Consider the following 25,733-nt stretch of genomic DNA (forward strand, 5'->3'; position numbering starts at 1 on the left):
AGGGATTGTGATGGGTACTTGGTATGTTGACTTTTTGTGTAGACTCCCCGGCAACGGCGCCAGAAATCCTTCTTGCTACGTCTTGAGCTTGCGTTGGTTTTCCCCGAAGAGGAAGGGATGATGCAGCAGAGTAGCGTAAGTATTTCCCTCAGTTTTTGAGAACCAAGGTATCAATCCAGTAGGAGCCCACGCTCAAGTCCCTCGTACCTGCACAAAGCGATAGCTACTCGCAACCAACGCGATTAGGGGTTGTCAAGCCCTTCACAGTCACTTACGAGAGTGAGATCTGATAGATAGAATATTTTTGGTATTTTTGATATAAAGATGCAAAGTAAAAAGTAAAAGCAAAGTAAATAGCAAAACAATATAAAAGTGGTAGAGATTGATATGATGAGAATAGACCCGGGGGCCATAGGTTCCACTAGTGGCTTCTCTCAAGAGCATAAGTATTCTACGGTGGGTGAACAAATTAATATTGAGCAATTGATAGAATTGAGCATAATTATGAGAATATCTAGGCATGATCATATATCTCGGCATCATGTCCGTGACAAGTAGATCGAAATGATTCTGCATCTACTACTATTACTCCACTCATCGACCGCTATCCAGCATGCATCTAGAGTATTAAGTTACAAACAGAGTAACGCCTTAAGCAAGATGACATGATGTAGAGAGATAAATTCATGCAATATGAAATAAACCCCATCTTGTTATCCTCGATGGCAATGATACAATACGTGCCTTGCTGCCCCTTCTGTCACTGGGTAAGGACACCGCAAGATCGAACCCAAAGCTAAGCACTTCTCCCATGGCAAGAACTACCAATCTAGTTGGCCAAACCAAACGGATAATTCGAAGAGACTTGCAAAGATAACCAATCATGCATAAAAGAATTCAGAGAAGATTCAAATACTATTCATAGATAGACTTGATCATAAACCCATAATTCATCGGTCTCAACAAACACACCGTAAAAAGAAGATTACATCGAATAGATCTCCACAAGAGAGGGGGGGAACTTTGTATTGAGATTCAAAGAGAGAGAAGAAGCCATCTAGCTACTAACTATGGACCCGAAGGTCTGAGGTAAACTACTCACACTTCATCAGAGAGGCTATGATGATGTAGAAGCCCTCCGTGATGACGGCCCTCTTCCGGCGGAGCTCCGGAACAGGCCCCAAGATGGGATCTCGTGGATACAGAAAGTTGCGGCGGTCGAATTAGGTTTTTTGGCTCCTGTTCTGATCGTTTGGGGGTACGTGTGTATATATAGGAGGAAGGAGTACGTCGGTGGAGCACCGAGGGGCCCATGAGGCAGGGGGCGCGCCCTAGGGGGGGCGCCCCCCACCCTCGTGAACACCTCTTTGCTTCCTTGCAGTAGGGTCCAAGTCTCCTGGATCACGTTCGGTGAGAAAATCACATTCCCGAAGATTTTATTTCATTTGGACTCCGTTTGATATTCCGTTTATCTGAAACACTGAAATTGGCAAAAAAAACAGCAATTCTGGGTTGGGCCTCCGGTTAATAGGTTAGTCCCAAAAATAATATAAAAGTGGAAAATAAAGCCCAATATAGTCCAAATCAGTAGATAATATAGCATGAAGCAATCAAAAATTATAGATACGTTGGAGACATATCATGGGCCCAGACCCCTGCGCCATAGGATTTAGACCGGCGTGCTGACCTCTCTGTTGTGCCTAGGTAGGGCTGCGACGTGTTGATCTTCCGAGGCCGGGCATGACCCAGACCAGTGTGTCCGGACAAAGGGGATCGAGCGTGTTGGGAAATGTGGTGCACCCCTGCAGGGAAGTTAATCTATTCGAATAGTCGTGATCTTCGGTAACACGACGACTTGGAGTTGTACCTTGACCTTATGACAACTAGAACCGGATACTTAATAAAATACACCCTTCCAAGTGCCAGATACAACCGATGATCGCTCTCTCACAGGGCGACGAGGGGACGATCGCCGGGTAGGAATATTATATGCGATGATACTTGGTTAACTTACCATCTACTCTCTTCTTCTACTGCAAGATGGAGGTTACCAGAAGCGTAGTCTTCGATAGGATTAGCTATCCCCCTCTTATTCCGGCATTCTACAGTTCAGTCCACATATGTTACCTCTTTTCCATTTGATACCAATGCATACATGTGTAGTGTAGCTCCTTGCTTGCGAGTACTTTGGATGAGTACTCACGGTTGCTTTGCTCCCCCTTTTCTTCCTTTCTATACCCGATTGCTGCGACCAGACATTGGAGTCCAGGAGCCAGACTCCACTATCGTGACGACTGCTACTACTCGGGAGGTGCCTACTACTACGTGCAGGTTGCTGACGACGACCAGGAGTAGTTTAGGAGGATCCCAGGCAGGAGGCCTACGCCTCTTTCGATATGTATCCCAGTTTGTGCTAGCCTTCTTAAGGCAAACTTGTTTAACTTATGTCTGTACTCAGATATTTTTGCTTCCACTGACTCTTGTGTTTTCGAGCTTATGTATTCGAGCCCTCGAGGCCCCTGGCTTGTAATATAAAGCTTGTATTATTTTAATTTGTGTCTAGAGTTGTGTTGTGGTATCTTTCCGTGAGTCCTTGATCTTGATCGTACACATTTGCGTGTATGATTAGTGTACGGTCAAATTGGGGGCATCACAGGCATGTACTACTAGGTACTAGTTAATCAATTGTCTACGGCGATGCGCCTATGTTAGATTGGCCAGTGAGCGCCCCTAGCAGACCTTGCGGACACAGACATATCTTGCAGATCCTGGTCCTTGTGGCTACATCAAACTGGGACATGCATCTAGGCTAGATTGTACTAGTATATGTCAGAAGCTGAATGTGCGCGAAGTTTCGCGTGGATGCAACACACTGGATATGGTCGAGGACGAGGAGTCAGCTATCGGCGCGCACATGCACTGCAAGTAGGGGCGATGCGTCGATGTTGGAAAGGAATAAGACAGTTGGTGCCTTGAGGTGCAGGCATATGCACAGAGGGAGGTTCTGATGCCAGAATTCCACCAGTGGATAGCTTAGCAGCTATTACCTCCATCTCACAATATAAGACGTTTTGTAGACTACGTTTTATGTACTAATGGAAAATTTTCTATCATATGCATCAAATGACATCTCTTTCTATATAGGAATTAAGGTGCATGTCATCTCACTTTCTATGATTTGCCTATTCCTATAACATTCTTATCCCATGAATCAAAGGAGACCTTATATTTTGAGACGGAGGTAGTAGGAATCAAAATCCACAAGACTTTGCAGGAATAGTGTAGGTAGTAGGAATCAAAATCCACAAGACTTTGCAGGAATAGTGTGCCCTTTTTAGACGAATAGCGGTCGGACCCCCCCCCCCACCCACAAAGCAGAATAGCCACGGAACTAATGCTTCCATGACGACTACTTCCTCCATTCCTAAATCTAAGTCTTTTTTGAGATCCTAATATGGAATACATATAGAGCCAAATCAGTGAATCTACACTCTAGAATGTCTAGATATATTCGTATGTAGTTCATATTCAAATATCTAAAAAACTTATATTTAGAAACGGATGCAGTAGAATGCTCTGGTACCAGGAGTAGGAAGCTGTCAAGTCACAGGGTATGAGGCTGAGACCATAAGGAGAAGCTATTTATTTCAGCATGCGATCCCTGTTATAACCCCAAACCATATTTAGCGCATTAAGCGTCACTTATAGACTTAAAAAAAATTGTAAGTGAAAGATGCCAGTTATAGTTTTTTTTATTTTTCTAGTGAAAGACGTCAGGTTTTTTTAGACAAGTGAAAGACTCAGTTATAGATGTTTGCGCAAACAGTTGCAGACGCGTGTAGCGGGCGGCTGGGTGCCCGCTAGCGCTCCTGGGCGGCCTGCTTTTTTGTCAAATAGTGCGTGTAGCGTGTTGTTACTTAATCATCCCTATGGCTAAAAAAACATTGTTAATTAATCACCCCTTATGTGGTCTTTTCTCACGTGATGCATGCCTGCATGCCATTGTATTAATGTTCCTCATGTTCGTCCTTGTGCATTAATCTTCTAAACCGCGTGTCGAAATTCAAATCCATTTTCATCGTTGAAACCCTCGCGACGTGCTCTTCAAAAATAGATCCCGCATGGGGATGTTCCGACGAAGTAGTCTTCCTGCCAACTAAACATTAATGTGTGTGCAACTAGACTACATTGCCGCGTCAAGTGAGCATATATGTGTGCAACTAGTCCTGTCAACTAAATATCAATGTGAGTGCAACTAGACTACATTGTCGCGTCAATTGCGCATATGTGTGTGCAACTAGTGTCCTGCCAACCGAATATCAATGTGTGTGCATCTAGACTAAATTACAAGCCAACTGAGCGTATGTGTGTGCAACTAGTCTTCCTGCCAACTAAACATCAATGTGTACAACTAGACTACATTCCAAGGCAACTAAATATCAATGTGTGTACAACTAGACTACATTATAAGTCTAGTCATAGTGGGAGTAACATAACATATTCGAAGAAAAAATTGCTTATGTGGCATGTATTTAATGAGGAGATAGGTGTTTGAAGTTACATAATATGTTACTGTAACATAGCGCATCTCAAGGCAAAATGAGTCTACATCTTAATAAATAATGGCTTGGATGATACTACACATACTCCGTCCGTCCTTCAAAGAGCGTACTTTCAACTTTGTTGGAGTGTCAAACTATTTCAAAGTTTGACTGAGTTTGCGCAAAAATATGTCAATGCTTGTGAAACCAAATATATATGACGAAAATATATTTTATCATAAATCTAATGCTACTAATTTGATGGCATAGATGTTGGTCTATTATTATATAAATACGGTCAAACATAAAACAAATTGACTCTCCAACAAAGTTGGAAGTGCACTCTTTCAAAGACGGAGGAAGTATGTTACTCCCCACTATCAAGGCGGTCTCACTATGACTAGGCTAAGACTGAATATATGTATGTGCAACTAGACTTTCTATCAACTAAACATCAATGTGTGTGCAACTAGACTACTTCCTCCGTCCACAAATAAGTGTACTTCTAGCTTTTGTCTTAAGTCAAAGCTTAAATTTTTTGACCAACTATGTACAAAAGAGTAATAACATATATAACATCAAATTAGTATATTATAAAAGCACATTTTAAAATAGACCTAGTGATATTAATTTAGTATCATAAATGCTAGGACTTTTCCCTATAAAGTTGGTCAAAGTTTTAAAATCTTTGACCTAAGACAAAAGCTATAAGTACACTTATTCGCGGACGGAGGGAGTACATTACAAGCCAACTAAACATCAATGTATGTGCAACTAGACTATATTACAAGTCAATTAAGCATATGTGTGTGCAACTAGTCTTCCTGCCAACTAAGCATATGTGTGTGCAACTAGTCTTCCTGCCAACTAAGCATATGTGTGTGCAACTAGTCTTCCTACCAACTAACCATTAATGTGTGTGCAACTAGACTATATTACAAGCCAACTAAACATTAATGTGTGTGTAACTAGACTGCATTACAACCAATTGAGCACAAAGTGGCTGAATATAAGACAACCCTGATTACATCTATTACTATGCTGGAGAGTGTGCAACTTAAATTCAGTGGCGCCGCGACCAAAGCAATGACAACATTCCAACTTGTACTCGTCTTGCTAGATTCAACATGAATGCATTGAGCAAGAAGGAAATCATCAACGTCATCAAGAAATTCAGCATTTGAAGCTTCTCTGGCTTCATACACATGGCATTCATACCAGGATCTGGTCGGGGATCTGAAGATTCTCTGACTCTGTCCATCACGGCGACGATGGGGCTGGATCCGCTTGGGGAAGGAGCAACGGGACAGTCGTCGAGGATGTTGTGGTGGTCTGGGCTGTCGTTCTAGGCCGCGCCGCACAAGCCGCCCTCTACGGCAGTCGCCCCGTCGTCCTTGGCCCTGCCATCTGCAGCAGCATCATCGACTATGGAGAGGAAGGGGATGAGTAGGGTGTCACCATGGAAGGAAGGGAAAGAGAAGGGTGGCGCCATGGGGAGGAAGGGGAAGAGCGGGGCGGCGCCATGGGGAGGAAGGGAAGGAGAGGAGCAGGGCGGCGCCATGGATTGGAAGGGGAGAAGCAGGGGCACCGCCGTGGAGGGAATCGATCCAGAAAAAAAGGACGGGAGGCAAACGGTAAGCGTGTGTCGCATAGCGAGCGTCTCACCCGACCAAGTAGCACCTGCAGGTGGGACTCGCAATGACGCCAGGAGATCGTTCGGCTAGGAGCTGGCCGCTCGCTCTTGCCAAATAGTGCGCGTGCACTCTGAAGATTTTAGGAACAGTTGCACCCCCTCCGCCTCCACCTTGGGCTTGGCCACTGAACATATGTCGCACTTGCCGGGTTTCGTTCGACCTGTCGATGAATATTTTCGCTTGCCAGTTTTAGGTACCTTCTAAAAGGTTCCATCGTTTTTTCAGGAGAGGTTGTCCCTGCTTTTAATTTTCTTCACTCTTTTCCAAAATACGTGAAATTTATTTCAAAATCATTACATTTTCTTAAAATGGCAAATCTTCTTCAAATTCATACGCATTTTTAAACCTTTTGAACTTTTTAAAATTCGTTTGTCTTTTTTCTTCCTTGTTTTAAAAAGTGTAACTTTTATTTTAGTTTCATCAACTTTTCTCAAATTCATGAAATTTCTCAAAATGTATGAAGTTGTTTTCAATTTTTTGTGTTTTTAATGTCAATTTTTTTCAAAGTATGTACTTCTTTTAAACCCCATGAATTGTTTTTAAAGTCCATGAACTTTCTTGAAATCCATGAACATTTCCATATCCGTGATTAGCTTCTATAGTTTTATGATTTTTTTTCAAAAATCCATGAACTTTTTAAAAATTCACAATAGCTACATGTAAGTTCCCTGAATTTTTAATTTGGGCCAGTCGATATTTGGAAGTAGAAGCAGGATCGCTGGAGGGAAGGAAGGAAGGAGCAGCCGCCGACTATCTATCTTTGGGTGGCAGGCTCGTCGGCGATCTATCTCAGGGTGGCAGGCTCACTAGCGATCTATCTTAGTGTTGTGCGGGGTGGTGTAGGTTCGCCAAAAAATATGCTCGCCACCGGGGTTAGAGGGATGCCCAGGGGTAGCCATAGCACATGAGTAGGCGGCGGTTGAAAGAGAGGGCGGAGCTGCGAAGCTAGCGCGAGAGCATCGCCAACCGCGAGCGCCAATGCCACGCAGTTAGGTTGGTGGTATATGGCGGCTGGAGGTACACGGTGAATATGAAAACACTTGAGGTAGAAGAAGGTGTCAAGTCTGTTGGATGTGCATTGGGCGACTGGAAATGATCGACTGACCCAAAATGCAATTTCAATCAATTGGTTTCTAGCCTTTCAAATTCATTTTTTCTAAGTTTTGATTTTTCTATATAATTGAACTTTTTTTAACTTATGTTTTTTTCAAACCTACGATTTTCCTACCAATTTTAAGGTTTAAAAATCAACAGTCAACTGATCACCAATCAACCGTTCCACCTAGCAACCCATCGAAGGTCCACCTATCAACCAAAGATAGCTGGGCTGGCCCAGCATGAGCGCGCAGGCGCCAGTTGGCTAACTAGCGCAAGGCGCGGATTAGGAGCTCTTACTTCCCGCACGCTCATCCTCTCTAAGGACCGGCCCATTCCAAATTTTCTTGAACCTTTCTAGAATCGAAAAACCGGAGCTAGTTCGGCCAGCCCGACTGATGTCTATACCCCCTATATAATGTGCGAATAACTTTGAAAGATGGTCATTGGATGAAGCTAATCCGACGGTGCAGAGATGATAAATCCGAACACTACTGACCGTTAGATATCATCTACATTCCACCAGATTCTGCCATATGTACAATCTAGAAGACTCCATGGTTGAACTTAAGCATAATGCACAAACCTCAAAACACTAGTACTTCTCCTTTGTTCTAGAATCTTCCGTATTGTAATTGTCCAAACTTTTTTTCTTGTTGAATTGCCATTATTTGTTTTTGCTTTATACTTTACAAAGCACAATTCCATGAATCATAAAATAGATTAACTTTTGTATAAAAACTAATTGATCTTGAAAGAGATGAACTATAAGAATTAAACGAACATCTACATCATGCATATATGACTCAAAGCTTACATACGTGCGGTAGTAACGCTAGTATGTCAACGTGAGCGCTATGTCTTGCCTTATGCGAGACAGTAACAGCTCTCGCTGAAGGTTTTCCCTCCCACCGCGTTGTATTGGGCCGGCCCATTCACGCGTGCATAGCAAGTAAACAAAAGGAGAGGAAAGGGGAGAAGCAGGGATTATCCCTGGTCTCGAGGGAGATCGCGGGCGCTGCTAGCCACTCTGCCAAGGTCCTACTTGAGGTGATTCGAGCCGGTTTTTTCGTGTTTTTCCTTCTTTTTGCGTTTTCTTTTGTTTCTTTTGTTTTTTCTTCTCCGTTTTTCTCCTTTTTTACATTTTGCATTTTCTTTCTTCATTATTTCTATGTTTTTTTGTTTGCTTCCTTTTTCAATTTTCTTAGTTCTTTTTTATATTATTCTATAACTTTTGTATATGTTAACAAAAAATTTATAATACACATATAACATTTTTCCAATAAAAGTTAAACATTTTTGTAATACATGTTCAACATTTTTCGTATACACATTTTTATCATATTTTAAATGCTTGATTAACATTTTTAAATACAAGATTTATATTTTTTGAATACATGGTCAATATTTTTACACCTTTTTTACATTTTTTATTCTTGATTAACATTTTCAAATAAAAATATTAAGATGTTTTGAGTACATGATCAACATGTTTTTATACACATTTAGCATTTTCCAAACACTTGATTAACATTTTCCCAACACTTGTTCAATATTTTTAATTGCTTGATTAATATTTTTATATACATGATAAAAAATTCATCATTTTTTAATACATGGTCAACAATTTCTCTATAAACATTTGACATTTTCCAAATGTTTAATTAACAGTTCAAAATATTTGATTAAAATTTCTTTTGAAAATTCTTGACTAACATTTTTATACACATGATATTAAATTCTTCATTTTTTAATACATGATCATCAATTTTTATATACACATACAATATTTTTCCGAATGCTTGAATAACATTTTAAAATACTTGTTCAACACTTTTCAAGTATGATTTGTAGAGTTATATATATAGTACATTTTAAAGTATAAACAAAAATACAAAAACAATCAAAAAAGAAAAAAAAGAAAACAGAAAAAGAGGTTGTTGCCTGCCGTGCGCATAGGCTGGACCATCTCGCTCGGCCCTTTCAGCAAGTCGGAAGCCGTACACACCGAAGGTGAGATATAGGGGTGCCCGCGTGTCGGCGGGACTCCAAAAAAATGGAAAACACGAGTACATCAGTATCCCTCCAGCACGCACAGGGTACCAGCAGGGGCCCTTGGCGCCCCTAACATCAGTGATTTACTATTAGTTTACTTATTATGTAATACTCCCTGTCTCCCTCCCTCCTTCTTATAATATAAAAACATTTTCTAAAAAATGATTTTATATTATGGGATGGAGGGAGTACATGTTTAAAGCAACTTTAACGGGGGCGATCTATTTCGTTCCCTGGCGAACGTCTGGGTCGGCGCGGACATAAAAGGCGGCCCAACGCGTCGACCCAAACGAACGCATGTCCGCTTGACGACCGCATGGCGACCCATTCCTGTCTTAATTTTGAGTAGTCGGCGCGGACACGAGACGGACGCGCGTGCGCCTACTCCTCTCCCGGGCTCGCCGGTCGATGGCAGCCACCATCATTTTCCCCAAAAACCCTCCTGCCCGTGCTCGCTCCCGCCCTACACCCGCCATGGACGACGACCTCGACCTCGACGCCGTCGCTGGCCCCGCCTCTCTCGCCTCGTCCGGCAAGACGACCGCCCCCTCAGGCTAAGGCAAGCCTCGTGCCCCGCACAAGACCGCCGTCGCGCCCAAGCGAAAGAAGACACTGACGCCCGAACAACGGGTAAGGAATCGGCCAAGAAGAAGGGGCGGAGGCATGCCGCGGACGCGAGGGATGAAGCCGTCGCGGTTACCGCCGCCACGCAGCAGGAGGTCACCAACGCCCGCGTCGCGGCGACAACAAGGGAGGCGCTCTATATGCTAGGGTTTAGGGTTAAACCCTAGCCAGCACGGCCTCGTCAACGTCGTCGTTGCCGTGGCCAGCACCGGCTCATCGGTGTTCCGTCAGAAGGTGCCACCCGACTCGCCCCGCACGTCGGCTTGCACCCCGATGCCCCGCTTCCACGTGTACCCGCAGGCCTCCCGCCTCTTTGGGGAGTGCTCGCCCGACGTGAGTGTGGTGGCGCCTTCCACGCCCGCGCCCATCGACCTCAACGCCACACCGTTGGCCGGTGGCTCGTCATCCGGAGGCGCGAGGAAACGCGCGTGGCAGATGCCGGCCGGCGTACTCCTGAACACCCGCAACCTGTTCGAGGGAATGTCGTCTGTCGTCGACGAGGACTACATGCAGAACCTCATCTTCGAGGGCGGTGTGCCGGCCGCTGGCTACGATCCCGACGAGACACAAAGCTAGGACGATCACGGGGCGTTCACGCCGGCCGCTGGCTATGATCCCGATCAGGCGGCATTCATGCGTGATCAGGTCGGCATGGACCTGGACGGCTTCCCACTTAACCAAGAGTTTTCGGACGACTACGGGCAAGAGGAAGAGGACGAATGCGACATCGAAGTGGAGCCTTTATTCGAGGATGAGCTCGCCAACCAAGCCGTCGATCCGAAGCCGAAGCGCAAGAGCAAACGCACGAAGGCATACACGGCGGCGGAGGACAAGCTTCTTTGCGAGTGTTGGCAAGACATTGGACAAGACCCCAAGACGGGCACCAAACAAAAGCATTCAACTTTTTGGATTCATGTCCACCGGGAGTTTCATGAGCGCAAGAAGTTTTCGCCTTACCAAATTGTGAGCACGCGGGGGTGGGTGTCCATTTTGAAGCGATGGAGGGTGGTCCAATAAGAGTGCAACAAGTTTTGTGCCACTCTTGAGAGCGTCAAGGCCCGCCCCATGAGCGGCATCGACATGAAAGACATGGTATGCTAGCAAGCCGCCCTTTTTTGTGTCATCAAGTTCATGCTTGCGTGTTCATTTGCATATCATTTGCCAATATGCTTGCATGAAAACATTTTGTAGGCATTCAAGTTCCAACACAGTGGCAAGTGCTTCAACCTCTCCCATTGCTTCGGGTCGTCAAAGACGAGGAAAAGTTCAAGGCGCAATATGCCGCCCTCAAGTCGCGTGGGGGAAAGCAAGTCGTGGAGGAGGTTGGGGACGGCGAGCCGGCACGGCCGGGGGAAGACCAACTCCAAGAAGGAGGACAAGCGGGATGTGGCATCCAACGCCTTGATCGCAAGCGTGGAGGGCATGGTGAACAAGGACTCAAGGGAGGAGGAGCGCCGGCGTTTCAAAGAAGAGCAAATGAACGCCTTCATGGAGATCCAAAGGAGGAGACTTGAGATGGACGCGGAGAAGCAAGCCAAAATGCTTGAGCTGGAGGCGGAGAAGCAAGCCAAGATGCTAGAGATCGAGGCCGTCAACGCCAAGACCAAGGCGAAAGATGTGGCTCTCGCGAGCATGATGACCGGGATGAAGATCATGAAGGTGGATCTCAACACCGTGTCGCCAAGGAAGAGGCCGTGGTTCGAGAAGATGCAGGCCGACATGCTCAAGTTCACCGACGAGTGATCTCGTGGCCGCGAGCGCCTTCCTTTTTGGTATGTCGGCTTGTGTGCCATCATGACTATGGAGCCGCGATGGTGTGGTCAAACTCAAGTCTCATCCCTTTTCGTGTGCTGACATGTGTGCCGAAACGCTGACGAGTGCGCTAACACGAACTGTGTGGTGATTTTTTTGAAGCAGACAATGTATGTCGGCGTTGGCATGGTGCCGACATTAGACATGGCCGCTGGTATGATCTATGCGCCGCGGGCCTTTTTTAAGAGTTGAGTGCGGACATGAAAAATGGGTCGGCGTGTTGGGCCAGCGGCCAACCCAAATACAAAACAGGGCGGACGCCGGACGGGCGACCGGTCCAAACGAACAAATACGCCGTCCGTTTGAGTCAACTTGTTGGAGTTGCTCTTAGTGATCATTTGCTGCTGAAATCTCAATTTTGTTTCAGTGTTTGGCCACGCCAACCTGTTTTAGCCTCATTTGCCGCCCCCTAATCAAATATTTTTGGCTCTGCCACTGGACGCCACACGACCCGTGCGGCTGTCTCCACGCGCCTGCGCGCACGCACCGGCGCCCCTGAGTGTCGGTGCGCGTCGATCGGAAGGTCAAAGCTCCTTCGGCGGTTCGGCCCCTTGCTTCTCTTCGGTGAAGCTCGGGGCATCAGAATGTCTCCACGTACGTATGCGCGAGCGCGATCGGCCGGAAACCTCTCCCCTTTTCCTGTTTTCCCCGTGTATGTAAAAATCAGCACGCCACAACACGCGGCCAATCCTATTCCATACGGCAGTCGTGGCCATCCTCGAGCTTCAGATTTACCCTAGGAAAAAATATCGTCCAACTTCAGATTCAACTCGTGCATGCATCATCTCAGGATGGAAACTCGAATCGAGCACTAATAATAATCGCATTAACGAGTAGTAGTACTGCTGCCGCTAATGTGCAGAAGTCTGTCTGCACACTCCAGCGACAAGGCAACTAGAAGAGGGCGGCGGCATTAAAACGGTGTCGCCGGCCCAAGGTCCACCCGCTGCTGGTGCCGGCACCCTAGTGTACTCCAGTACAGCCTACGTAACAGTGTGTCCACTGCCCAACAAACGCAGTGCCGAACGCAGAGCCTACGCAACCGCGGGTGGTCAACTCTCTCGAACTGCCTATGCTGTACTGTAATCACTAATCAGCTCGATCCCCGCAAACTGACAACCCTTACCAGCTGAGCTCACAAGGCCCGGCGGCCACGCTCGCACCCAAGCCAATCTGTTCCTTCTTCCAGAAGCAAAGGAGCCTAACCAACTGACGACCAAACAAATGCACCGTCTAACCAAGGGTGGTGCCCGTCTCCCTTGCCTGCACCAACAGTGTCTAGAGGCCCATGCTGCTGCTTCTGATGCTAGCTAGGCCAGCCGGACCAGAGTACTATCAGACTGTACAAGATGACAGGCAGCATGCGTACGTACGTACACATGCGGCGGCACTTGCAGATTATATTCCGTTTTCTGGAGACGAGTGGCTTTCAATTTCAAGGTGGTCGTCAGGTCTCTTGGCCATGCGGTTCCTTGCAAGCATGCGTTTGGCCGCATTACCGTCAGCCAGGCACGACAGGCCAAGCCTCGCCGCTAATCAACGGGCACTACATGGTATGATCCTGCGTCATGTTACTGTTGACAGCATTGATACGATAGAGGAACCTGTTAATCACTCAGGACTATGCGTATGATCCTGTGTCGCGTTGTGTTGTTTCACTGTTGACCACATTTTCAAGTTCCAGTGTACCATGGCTCGCGTGCTCTGGTTTCATTCTTGGGACACGTAAAAATGGAGAGAGGTCCAAGATGATCTTGTGACGCAAACCTGATACTCTACAGTAGCTGATACTACCCCACACACGGACTGGTCCAGGAAAAGATAAGTTAACAAATTAGAAAGGCAACCGTAGACACAAAGCTAACGATCGGAGCAGTATTATACGCCTGGCCGTCTTGATTGGACGCCTGGCTGCAGAAGATTCCGCGTTGTGCAAGCGACGCCGACGCCGGGTATCACATCGGTGCATGTGCAACCTCTGCATTTCCTCATCGAACGTATCACATCTCCGTTTCGAGCGTTGGAGTAGTGTCAACTGCTGCGTTGAATCGCTGGTTCCAACTTCCAGTTCCCAACTTGCAGCAATTAACACCTCTTAATCACTCACTGCTGCCAAGGCTTCAGATTACAGTTCTCCTGCCCTAGTAGCACGTAATAAACTTCTCATTGAAGAAGCAGACGGTAACACACGGTGAGAAGTCGATTCAGGGGGGATGCATGCATGACACTGCATTTTGTTTTCATCTGTCACAGGGACGAGTCAACGACGGCGACATGAAATTCAAAAACCGACGTCTCCCGTCAGACACACCGAATGGACGCGGCTTAATTTCGTCAACTTGTTATCTTGGGACGTAGGGCAGGCGAACCAAAAAGCGACAGCGACGAGCCGACGAGCGGTGGAAGGATCGGGCCTTTAAGCAATTTCACTCTCGGTGCTTTTCTTTCTTAGGGGAATTTCACTTTCAGAGGCTGGAGTCGTCGCAGCCACACTTGTCATTTAGCACGCGCCAGACACGTTGACCTCACGCAGTTAACCACTGCACCGGATGGCAACAAAGGCACGTGGAGATCTAGTACACGTGTGAGGTGTGCCGCTGTCAAACTTGGCGGCCAGCGCTGCAAGTGAAAGGCATGTGAACCGAATGATATTTGAAGACTTCTGCTCGTTGACATCAGCATTTGGAGGCTAAGAGCATCTCCAGCCGTTTGCCCTTCAAGGACTTTTTAAACGAAAAATAATGCTTCTTGGAGGCTTGCGGGCGATAATTTTAGCGTAGGGGGAACCGATTTCTAGCCACGACCGCAACGACGTCGGCCAAAAAAAAATTAAAAGCCCAAAGTCAACGAAATTCAGTTAATTTGGACGAAATATAAACGATTTCATTGATATTTAGGCGAATTTACATAGGTAAAAACGTAAAACCACTCCTAGTTCATGCCGATGAGGTCGTAGAAGACGGTGTAGTCGTCGCTGCCGCCGTCGTTGTCGTCGCCGTCGCTCGGCGCCCGTTCTTCGGGGCGGCCTGGCTGTAGCCCTGCCCTGGACCTCCGCTGCGGACTGGCTGGCTCGGCGCAGTGATCTCGTCGTCGCTGTCAGAGAGCACGATGACGCCGCCCTTCACCAATGGAAACGGTGGGACGCGCGGCGGTGGCTCGCCATCACTGCGCCGTCCTTCATCAATGGAAGGCTGACCCGCGACTTCATCGATTCGCGTGAGAGCCGAGGTGAGGCGATGAGGACGACGAAGCCTAGTCGCTGACTCGGCGGGCCCATAGGGAGGAATCTGACGCGGGTTGTTTTCGTGTCATTTTTCTTTCCCCCGGTGCCCACGGTCGCCCCTCGAGCGCGCTGGGTTCGATCTGGATCCGCCAGTGCCAATTTCGGTTCAAACCGACAAAATTTGGGTTTCTATGGACGTGACTGGACGCTTTTTTAGGCCGACCATATTTTTGATACTAAACACACGTATCAAACGCGGCCGACCACTTTGGGTGTGTTTGGTTTCTTGGGTCGCACCTGCGTCGCACTCACCATGCAATTTTCACTGCATTTGGTAGACTGCACGTCTCATTAGGCCAGGTCTGGCGGATGCAAAATCAGGCTCCCAGCCAGACTGAGGGGAAACACAGGGATCGACCGCTTCCGCGAGCCAGGCCCGCGCGTGCAGAGTCGCGAGCTAGGTCTCCTCTTCCGGTCATCTCAACTCGCATTTCCCCCGTTTCCCCTGCCGCTATCTTCTCTGGTGCCACGCCGCATCTCCTCGTCGGTGCCGAGGCAAAGCTCTCCTTCTCCCTTTCCCCTCTCTTTCTTCCCGAGCTCTGGCCCCTTCCTCCCGTTCCCAGCTATTGGCGACTTGCTCGCCGTCGCTCGCGGCCGCCCGCCCGATCTGACCGTGATAGCAAGCAGGGGACTCCGGCGGCACGTACACCACCTGCGCGCGCACCGGCCGGGCGTTCGCGGCCGCCCGCACGATCCCGCGTGTGAGCAAGCACGGACCCGCGTGTTGTGCCCTTGTTGACGGGGAACTAGGGAAGGCCTGGCCGTGGTAGATTTGCCGGACCTTGAGCTTGAGCTGCTGTACCAGTATGCGCAGTGTTATGCTGCTAATCCCCGACTCCTTGCCAAGCCTACCTTCCAAATATCTAACATGACAGGTTTCCATCATTGAAGTTTCAGACCAGTGCTCTTTCATAATGAGATAATATAACTTGCTGCTATTTAGTTGCTTTGAGGTACAGATAAACTGTCGAAAACTTCCAAGTGCTAACTATGTCTTATGTGTTGTTTTCACAGCCTACAGTTCAGAGCCAGGTTCTTAGTTCAGGTTGTCTACAATTTATCATCTATTGCTTGGTTCGGCCGCTGGCCTTGTAGAGGTCCGATCTGATTGTGAGAGCTGCCTGTGGATTTGAGATGATTTTGCATATTTCTCTGTTAAGAATAATTTGTGCATACTTTTCTTTTGATTTGATCTGGAGGAAGAAGAACAAGAGAGAGAGAAGCTAGTTTTGTTTTGTTTTGTATTTGTGTTGTGGGGATCAAGAGATCAGCAATACACGGTAAAAAAGGTGCCTTGGGAGGGCTGGCTGTTCTATGCATGTATGTTAAATATAGGACCTCATGAATGCTGAAACTGGAATACACATATTTGGTTTCATTCCCTGTTTAGCTGACACTTTGATTCACATGATCTTCATACGAAGTTTGCAAGATTCAGAATATTATGATTTCTTATCTGTGTTTGATTCAGAATGTTCTTTTACTTCAGTCGGCATAGATATCTAAGTTGAAGTGCATGTCACCAAAACAATCTTTAATTATTTTACATACATGTACAAACACCTAGAATCAAATTCCACATCTATCATATTGTTCAGCCTCATGCATCCTACCAAACAACATCTGAGATGAGCTTGGTCCATATCATGCAAGTACACCAAACACACATCTCAACTTCTTCTCGCATCAACTCAACCAGGCCAGCCCCAGCCAAGCTCCTTCATACAATGTAGGTTGGATGCGCCCAGGGAACCAAACACACCCTTTACACCGAGCAATCGCCATGCCACAGTCCACATGATGTAGTTTTCGCCGGACCCAAACGAGACCGGTGTGCCGAGCCTGACCTACCACTGTGTACGTGCATTGCCTCTCTATTATTGTCAGGCTGACGGTCGATCGATGCCGACGGGTCCGTCGAGTACGACCATCCCCCATGCTTCTTTTCGAAGGCACATCATTTCCTCTCGACCTCGCAACGACTTGTTGGGTATATAAATGACAATGAGCCTGCCTAGCTTGCTATTGCTGCATGGACCGGCTCGTTACTGCGATCAAGGGTGGTTGTACCCTGCACAACATGCGCTGCAATTAAGCCGAGTCGTTGCCCGTGCGCCGTGGGAATTAAGAGCGTGTCTGGTTTCATTTTTCCAAAAAAAAATGATAAAGGGCATCTCCAACGTAATCGCAAAAAAACTCCTGCATCCGTCCGTGGATAGGGGGACCAGTCTACGGACACTAATGCAGGAGTACGCCATCCAACCATAGTGGTATATATTCGGTCTTCTTATTTTTTTTCAAGTCCGCACAATTAAATAGCAGCATGCAAAAGGTACAGACGTTCAAATAGCCACGTGCAGCACTTGTTCAAATTTTAAAAGTTTAAATATTACATCCCAACATTGCTGTCCCCTTTCACCGTTCACTGATACTCAATCAAATCTTTCTTGAGCTGTCCGTGAGTTGGTTGATGCCGAATTTGTTGATGCATTTGAGTAATCTCCTCAAATGTGGTCGGGTTCTGGTCCGGAAGTTGGATATGATCACTCATATTCTCAAATTCTAGAGTTGCGTCAACATCGTCATCCTCATCCTCAACGATCATGTTGTGCATGATCACACAACATATCATCACCTCCCACAAGGTTTCCGGATCCCATTGTTTAGCAGATCCACGAACAACCACAAAACGGGTCTATAGAACTCCAAATGCCCTCTCGACATCCTTTCTAGCTGCTTCTTGTCTTTGGACAAAGTGAGCCTTTTTCTGACCGACTGGGTTTTGAGATGGTGATGACAAAGGTCCATAGAGGATAGATACCGTGAACCAGATAGTAGCCCATGTTGTACTCGTGTCCATTGACAGTATAGTGGCAAGGAGATCTTTTCCTTCAGTCAGCCTGCAAACAACGACGATCGTTACAGCACATTGATGTCATTGTGAGACCCAGACATGTCAAAGAAAGCGTGCCAAATCCAAAGATCCTGTGATGCAATTGCTTCAAGAATGATGGTGAGTTTCTTAACATGACCTTGATATTGCCCTTGTAAAGCCTTCGACAGTTCTTCCATTTCTAATGCACGCAGTCAAGAGATCCAGGCAAACCTGACCACCCTCTTGCTTATGAGATTGCCAAGAGCCTCTTCGTATCTGCCACAATTGGTTCTCTCAGGTACTGAAGTCCGAACACATCGACCACGGCAGTTGCAAACCTGACCATGGCATCTTCGCATGTGCTCTCAGACATCCGTAGGTACTCGTCGCACGAATCAGTGGTCGTGCCATATACAAGCATCCGGAGTGCGGCCCTGCACTTCTGGTAACCAGAGAATCCAATCGTTCCCATGGCGTCCTTCTTCAGGATGAAGTAGTCACCGTAGGACTGGATATCATGGTACAAATGATCGAAGACAATCTTGCGCGGATTGCCAAGAGCCTCTCTGTATCTGCCACAATTGGTTCTCTCAGGTACTGAAGTCCGAACACATCGACCACGGCAGTTGCAAACCTGACCATGACATCTTCGCATGTGCTCTCAGACATCCGTTGGTACTCGTCGCACGAATCAGTGGTCGTGTCATATACAAGCATCCGGAGTGCGGCCCTGCACTTCTGGTAACCAGAGAATCCAATCGTTCCCATGGCGTCCTTCTTCAGGATGAAGTAGTCATCGTAGGACTGGATATCATGGTACAAATGATCGAAGACAATCTTGCGCATCCGAAAACGCCGGCGAAAATGGTCAACGAATAGTGCATCCGGGGCAAAGTAGTCGACCATCAGTGTAATGCCCGCACGCCCTATTGCGGTTGAGTACTCAATGACCCTTGATCGAGCCCTTGAAATTGAGAATATGCTCCTCCGCACGCTCCGCGTCTTCAAGGATCGCCTGCATCATCACCGTCTCACGGAGTACTCCAATCCTGTTTTTGCAGTTGTTCGAGGAGCTGCAGATAATATGATCCGAAGACGTCGTGGATGAGGGTCATGGAGTACGCCACAGTCTGAAATTTGAGCAAGTGCGTGATCATATCAAACCTCCAAAGCAGAATCCGATGACCTTGGATGAATTTATTCAAATGCATCAACACATTCGCAATCGAGCAACTCACGAGGAACCGCAAAATGACCCGGTTTAGCATTGGCGGGCGATTCGAGAGGAGAACTAGAAATATGCCCGAATAGGTTGAATTCAATTTTTTTTGTTATTTTATTGCAAAAAGCTTCATGTTTAAGTTGTATGGGATATTTACACAACATGATTATAGGCGAAGAATGATACTTATCTCTACTTATTTAAGTAGGTGTTTTGGATATTGGATAGTAAAAAAGTTCGGCACGAACATTTGATGTGTAGGGTTGGATGATCGGTCTCACTGCCGCTGTCCACGAACACGTCCGTAAACATTTTCGGTGCCCATTTTTGATGAAAGATGGCCTGGTGATTTTCTTTTGTACCACAGTCTCTCGAGTGACACGAGTGCCGAGCCATCCAAGTCACACACGCGCTGGGTTTCGACCGTTTGGCTGCGAGTGGCACGGCAAAGTGGCCACTCTACCGTCCACCACTTTGACTGTGCCGCTTCACCGCCTTCACTACATTACCGCATCCGCAGTTCATTAATACCGCCGAAAAAGCAGGGGGGAACGGACGGGGCAGTGCACCAGTGACTGAGCAAGGCGGACTACTACTACAGTGGTGGAGTGGATCCCACGCCCCCCCTTCCGTTTCTTTCCTCCCCTTAACTGCACCCCCGCTCCCTCCCCTCCCCCCCGGAGCCGCCGTCGTCTCGCTCCTCCTCCCCCCTCCCCCTCTCCCAAGAGCCGGCGAGAAGTCCTTCCTCTCGTGCCCGGCGTCCGTCTCCAGGGTCCGGGGGCGAGAGAGCGGCCACCGGAGCGTCTCAGGCCAGCTGCTCCCGCGCATTCCACCGGCGCGCTCCGTCGAGGTACGTGCCCTGCTCCGGCGGCTCCGCATTCCCGGCCGTTCGGATCGTCGGTTCCGCCTTCGTACCGTTGGGTTTGGTGCTGTTCTTGGGTGGGTGGTTCTTCTTCTTCTCCTAGGTTGCGCGCGCCGCGGGCTGATGTGCTTCGCCCCCCGTCTGTAGGCCGTCTGCGTCTTTTCTGAAAATTACAGCGCTTGATGCGTTGAGCTGTTCGTCGCTGTAGGGGAAAAAGGGGCTCTGTTCGTCTCTGCCGCGGAGTGTTCCCGTCCAAGCCCACTGGCGTTTACTTGGTTTTGTCTCCGTTCATTTGTTTATTTCTTGTTAGAAAACGGCCGTTTTGGATCATGCCCTTAAATTGCGAGCTGCAGCTGTAGCAGTACAGTGGGATTAATTAATACTAGAAGCATATATCGCCTCCATTTTTTTTAGCAAAAATATTATTAGTGGAATAGAACCAACATCATCTTTGTTTCTTCATTTCCTTTCAGTGAGGCACTACTAGTTTTCAGAAGGTAAAAAAAATGTTTGGTACTTTGTTCTTCACTTGAAGTTTACAAATTTCCCCACCGTCCACTTTCAGTTCTGTCCCCACTAGGAATTCTTGTGGTTCTCACCTGTGTTCAGATGTACAACGGTGGTGCTGTACTTACCATTCATCATTTCATCCCTAGATACTAGATGCTTGTGTTCAGTTACACTGCACGCTCGCCATTCAGGTGGTGTTTCTAGAGTGGTTTTAATTGTGTTTGGTACCAAGAAAACAGAAAAAATCTAGGTCTACCTAAATCCCAGTGCTCTCTTTGCTTCAGTTTTGTTTCTTGTACTGGCCAAAGATTGGATCTCTGCCAACCTCACAGTTCTTGTTCCTGCCGTATGGTGGATCCAGCAGCAGGCAGCAGGCAGCAGTACCCCCCACATGCCATTAATTCCCTGTAGTAGCATGTTACTTGCTCTAGCTTGGAATCGACTCAACCAGCAAAGGTTTCACATGAGCTGTAGTATGTGTGTAGTTCAAGGGTTTGGAGCTGGCAGTACGTGGAGATGTGTGAACTATGGGTGCTGAGCCAGCTTGGGCTTGGACTCTGGAGCGCTGGGCATTATTCATTGGCCGGCCCTGATTAAGAAATTGCTTCTCCTCAGGCCCTCTTTAAGTGGGGATGAAGCAAACTGTGCACTGCTCTAGATCTTGTAGATAGTAAACAATGGAGGGGTGAGCCTGCATTGCCATGTGCAGCATCTTCCCACATCTCAATTAGGCTACATAACTTCAGACAGATGATTGTCGACCTTTGTTTAGTGGCTTCTCTGATGAAGCAGCTTTGTCCAGTGATCACTGCCTTGGATGTCTGCAGTTAGCGCGGCCAGATACCTTTCGTGCGACGCTAAAGCTGCGCCATCTTGTTCCTAAGCGTGCTCAAAGTTTCTACCACATGTAGGGTATCTTCATCACATAGTTGCCTCAGTTCCTGTCGGTACTACTACAATTGCATTGCATTTTGCCAGAGGCTCGGAGTTCTGTGCCTGAGCTTCAGTAGTTTGTCAACTGAGCTTAGTGGTGGCAATACCGAAATGCATGATGCGATGTGCTCATCTTTGTGGGTTCAGCTTTGTTCCTGTTATTCTCTTTCTCCCTGCTTTTGCTGATGCTTTTGGCTTTTCATACGCTGACCGTATCATGCCGCTTTTCTTTTCCTTCTTTCCCTTGAATTGCTTTCTGCCTGCAATTTTTAGGCCATGTTTTCATGTCTTTACACTTTAAAGGGCGCCAAGGTGGAATTTCTGTCCCTCGGCGTGTGTATTCTTACATTTTCACTAGAAAACCAGGCCTCCTGTGAATAGGTAGTTCAGTAAAGTGTCTGGCTGCTGGTCCATACTGACCGATCTCGCAGGATAACCGCCTGCAGTTTACACAGGAAACTTTAAGTTGCACTAGTTTGGAATGATGAAATATTGAAATCTGTAACAATGATGGAAATTTATCTTTTTAAAGTGCCCTGACTTATCTCAGTTACTTTGTATTCTGACTTTCTTAAAAAGGGTGCGTTCCTGTTGAGTGAGTCACTTGCTGGAAAAGAGAGCTGATTGGGCTGACTTGGTTACAGTCATGCGTGATTCACATGATAGCATGCATCAGTGTGCCCTTTGGGGCACCTTGCAGACATATGTGCAGTGATTGCCAATTTGTGTGTTGTTCTCTTATGATGAAATACTGTTCTTGTTTGCAGCTAGACTTTAAAGCTTAGTGTCGGTATGCTGGTTCTCACTAAATGTCCACTTTTGTTTGATCAGGTTTGGTTAGTTGTCTGGTGTAAACAAATGAAGGTGCTGCTGATTTAGTTCGCCCATTCGACGACTCATCAGATGGATCATCTCACTCTTATGAGAAGCCCTTTCCGTCTTCTGCTCTCACTGCATTTGTTACTATCCTTATTCAACCCTCTGGCAGTAGCAGATTTGGCCTCTGAGAGCCAAGCCCTTCTTGACTTCGCCTCTGCAGTCTACCGCGGCAACAAGCTTAACTGGGGTCAAGGTACACCACCGTGTTCATGGCATGGTGTCAAATGCTCAGGAGACCAGTCACACATATCTGAGTTGAGGGTACCAGGCGCTGGCCTCATCGGAGCAATCCCTCCAAAGACTCTTGGCAAGCTCGATTCTCTCCAAGTTCTGAGCCTGCGGTCGAATCTTTTATCTGGAAGCCTTCCATCTGATGTGGCCTCACTTCCTTCTTTACGTTCCATATACCTTCAGCACAATAAACTTTCAGGAGGTTTGCCTTCCTTTTTCAGTCCTAACCTTAGTGTAGTGGAGCTCTCCTATAATTCCTTCGCTGGAGAGATTCCTACAAGCTTAGAAAACCTTACCCAGTTGTATCTCCTGAATTTACAAGAAAATTCTCTCTCTGGACCCATTCCTGATCTGAAGCTTCCAAGCCTGAGACTGTTAAATCTGAGCAACAATGAGTTGAAAGGCTCAATTCCTCGTTCGCTCCAAACATTCCCAGATAGTTCGTTCTTGGGGAACCCTGAATTATGCGGGCCGCCCCTAGATAATTGCTCATTCCCCACACCAACACCCTCCCCAGAATTGCCTTCAACACCATCATCTCCATCGCCTGTGCATCATGACAGGAAACTGAGCATAGGGTTCATAGTCGCGGTTGCTGTCGGGGGATTTGCAGTACTGATGCTAATTGTGGTTGTGTTGGGTGTGTGCCTTTCAAAGAGGAAGGGCAAGAAAGAGGCCGGTGTCGACTACAAGGGAACTGGTGTCAGGAGTGATAAGCCGAAGCAGGAATTCAGTAGCGGTGTCCAGACTGCTGAGAAGAACAAGTTGGTTTTCTTGGACGGTTGCACCTACAACTTTGACTTGGAGGATCTACTGAGGGCTTCTGCAGAAGTCCTTGGCAAGGGGAGCTATGGGACTGCCTACAAGGCTATACTTGAGGATGGCACTGTTGTGGTTGTCAAGAGACTGAAAGATGTCGTGGCAGGGAAGAGGGAGTTTGAGCAGCAGATGGAGCTCGTTGGGAGGTTGGGTAAACATTCAAACCTAGTCCCGCTTCGTGCTTACTACTATTCCAAGGATGAGAAGCTTGTCGTCTATGATTACATTGCCACCGGCAGCTTTTCTGGCATGTTGCACGGTATGTGTTTTCACTCTACATATTTCTTTATGATGTCAAGTTGTTAACTGTGCAATGGCTGACAAGAGAACATAACAAAGGGGCCTTCATTACTCAAGTGTCAAAGTAATTGTTACCTTTCGAAGTACAGAACTTGCTTGTATCCATGCCAAGCCTGATAGTTAGCATCTGAAATTATGAAATTTACAAGATGTTACGAACCTTTATTTTGCAATAGGTCTGAAAATAAGACTTGAGTATATTTCTGCACATTTCCTGCCTGAAGCTGCATTGATTGTTTTCTTCTTCTATATCTTAAACATTTCATGCAAAGAAAGATAACTTGTGTTAGACAAAAAATTAAACTGTTGAACTGATAGTATCTCTTACTGAATTACTGATCAACAGGTATCAGAGGTGTTGCTGAGAAGACGCCATTAGACTGGAACACCAGGGTGAAGATCATACTAGGAACAGCATATGGCATCGCGCACATCCATTCAGAAGGCGGCGCAAAGCTCACCCACGGCAACATCAAGTCGACCAACGTCCTCGTCGGTCAGGATCAAAACGCGTACGTCTCAGACTACGGCCTCAGCTCTCTGATGAACGCGCCCGTCAGCGCGTCCCGCGTCGTGGTCGGCTACCGCGCCCCGGAGACCATCGAGAACCGGAAGAGCACGCAGAAGTCGGACGTGTACTGCTTCGGCGTCCTCCTCATGGAGATGCTGACGGGGAAGGCGCCGCTGCAGTCGCAGGGGAACGACGACGTGGTGGACCTCCCGAGGTGGGTGCACTCGGTGGTCCGGGAGGAGTGGACGGCGGAGGTGTTCGACATCGAGCTGATGAAGCACCAGAACATCGAGGAGGAGCTGGTCCAGATGCTCCAGGTGGCGATGGCGTGCACGTCGGCGCCGCCGGAGCGGCGCCCGGCGATGGAGGAGGTGATCCGGATGATCGAGGGGCTCCGGCACTCCGCCTCGGAGAGCCGCGCCTCCTCCGACGAGAGGTTCAGGGACTCCAACCCGCCGTCGGTCTAGCCCGTTGTTCCCTCGCCGGCTTCCTGTCAGCAGATCATTGGATTCATTTAGCTGATTTGTAATTTGAGTTCATGCATGCCAGCACTGGCTGACATCGGGTGCGACCTTACTGGATCGAACAATTTGCATTGAGACTGTAATCTTGGCAAGTGTAGAGATTTTCATTGGGGGATTGCATTGCTATATTTGTTTCATTGCTGTGCTGAATCCTCATGGAGTCATGGTGGCAAGTGCAGCCTGGCTGGCTTTGCCTTTCAGGCTAGCAAACGATACAGCAGCCGCGTACACTAGAAGGCGCCGTTGTGGGTGTGAAGTGAGCAGAGGGAGATGGGGTGCTCAGAGCAAGGTACATAGTTCAGGTTACATGTAAGATTGTGCGGAGTCCCTTAGCTCCGGCCTTTGCCCAAAGGCGCGCCTCGTCCTTGATGAGACGAACAAGATCCTCATGAGCTGGTCGCGCTCCTTCGAAGGTGCATGCATTGCGGAGGCGCCAAATAGACCATGCCGAAAGAGGGATCTGCGTTCCAAGCCCTTTGCGCAAGGAAGGCGACGAGTCTTGGATGGCTGTAGCCCACCGGTCGAAGAATGGGGCGGAGCCGTCCGGGGCGGAGTGGTGAGCCGGCACAATGCAAGGATCTTATACCGGGTTATGCGAGAGAGGATGCAGCCCACGCAGTCTGGACGTATGTGGATGGTTTGAGGGTCGGTGTTGGAGATGCACTAACCACCTGGGTCACCTCGCCAATTCTGATTACTTCTCCCATTTTTTCTTCTCTTTTTTCCTTTCTTTTCTTTTTTATTTATATTTTTTCTTTTACTTAATTTCAGGAACCTTTTCAAAATCTGTATCTTTTTTTCAAATCGATGAACATTTTTTGGATTTCAGAACTACTTTTGAAGATGATGAAGTTTTTTTCCATATCGATTAACTTTTTTTGAATTTGTGAATTTATTTGAAAATCGATGAATTTTTTTTAAATCGAGGAACTTTTTGTTAAAATTGATGAGCTTTTTTTGAAA

At 47.3% G+C, this 25,733-nt stretch overlaps 1 protein-coding gene across 1 annotated transcript; it reads left to right on the top strand.

The window, feature by feature from the left end:
• The first annotated feature begins 19,850 nt into the window (after positions 1-19,850).
• Positions 19,851-24,907, top strand: LOC147983788 (putative inactive receptor kinase At5g58300). Its single transcript, XM_087543113.1, has 3 exons — positions 19,851-20,051; positions 22,338-23,694; positions 24,082-24,907. Exons 2-3 carry the CDS (start codon positions 22,410-22,412, stop codon positions 24,711-24,713), a joined length of 1,917 nt encoding a protein of 638 aa, XP_087399239.1. The 5' UTR covers positions 19,851-20,051; positions 22,338-22,409; the 3' UTR covers positions 24,714-24,907.
• The last annotated feature ends 826 nt before the right edge of the window (positions 24,908-25,733 follow it).

This window comes from Triticum urartu, chromosome 2A (assembly GCF_056163025.1).
Source record: "Triticum urartu cultivar PI428250 chromosome 2A, HENAU_Tu73, whole genome shotgun sequence".
In the NCBI taxonomy this organism is placed as follows: Eukaryota; Viridiplantae; Streptophyta; class Magnoliopsida; order Poales; family Poaceae; genus Triticum; species Triticum urartu.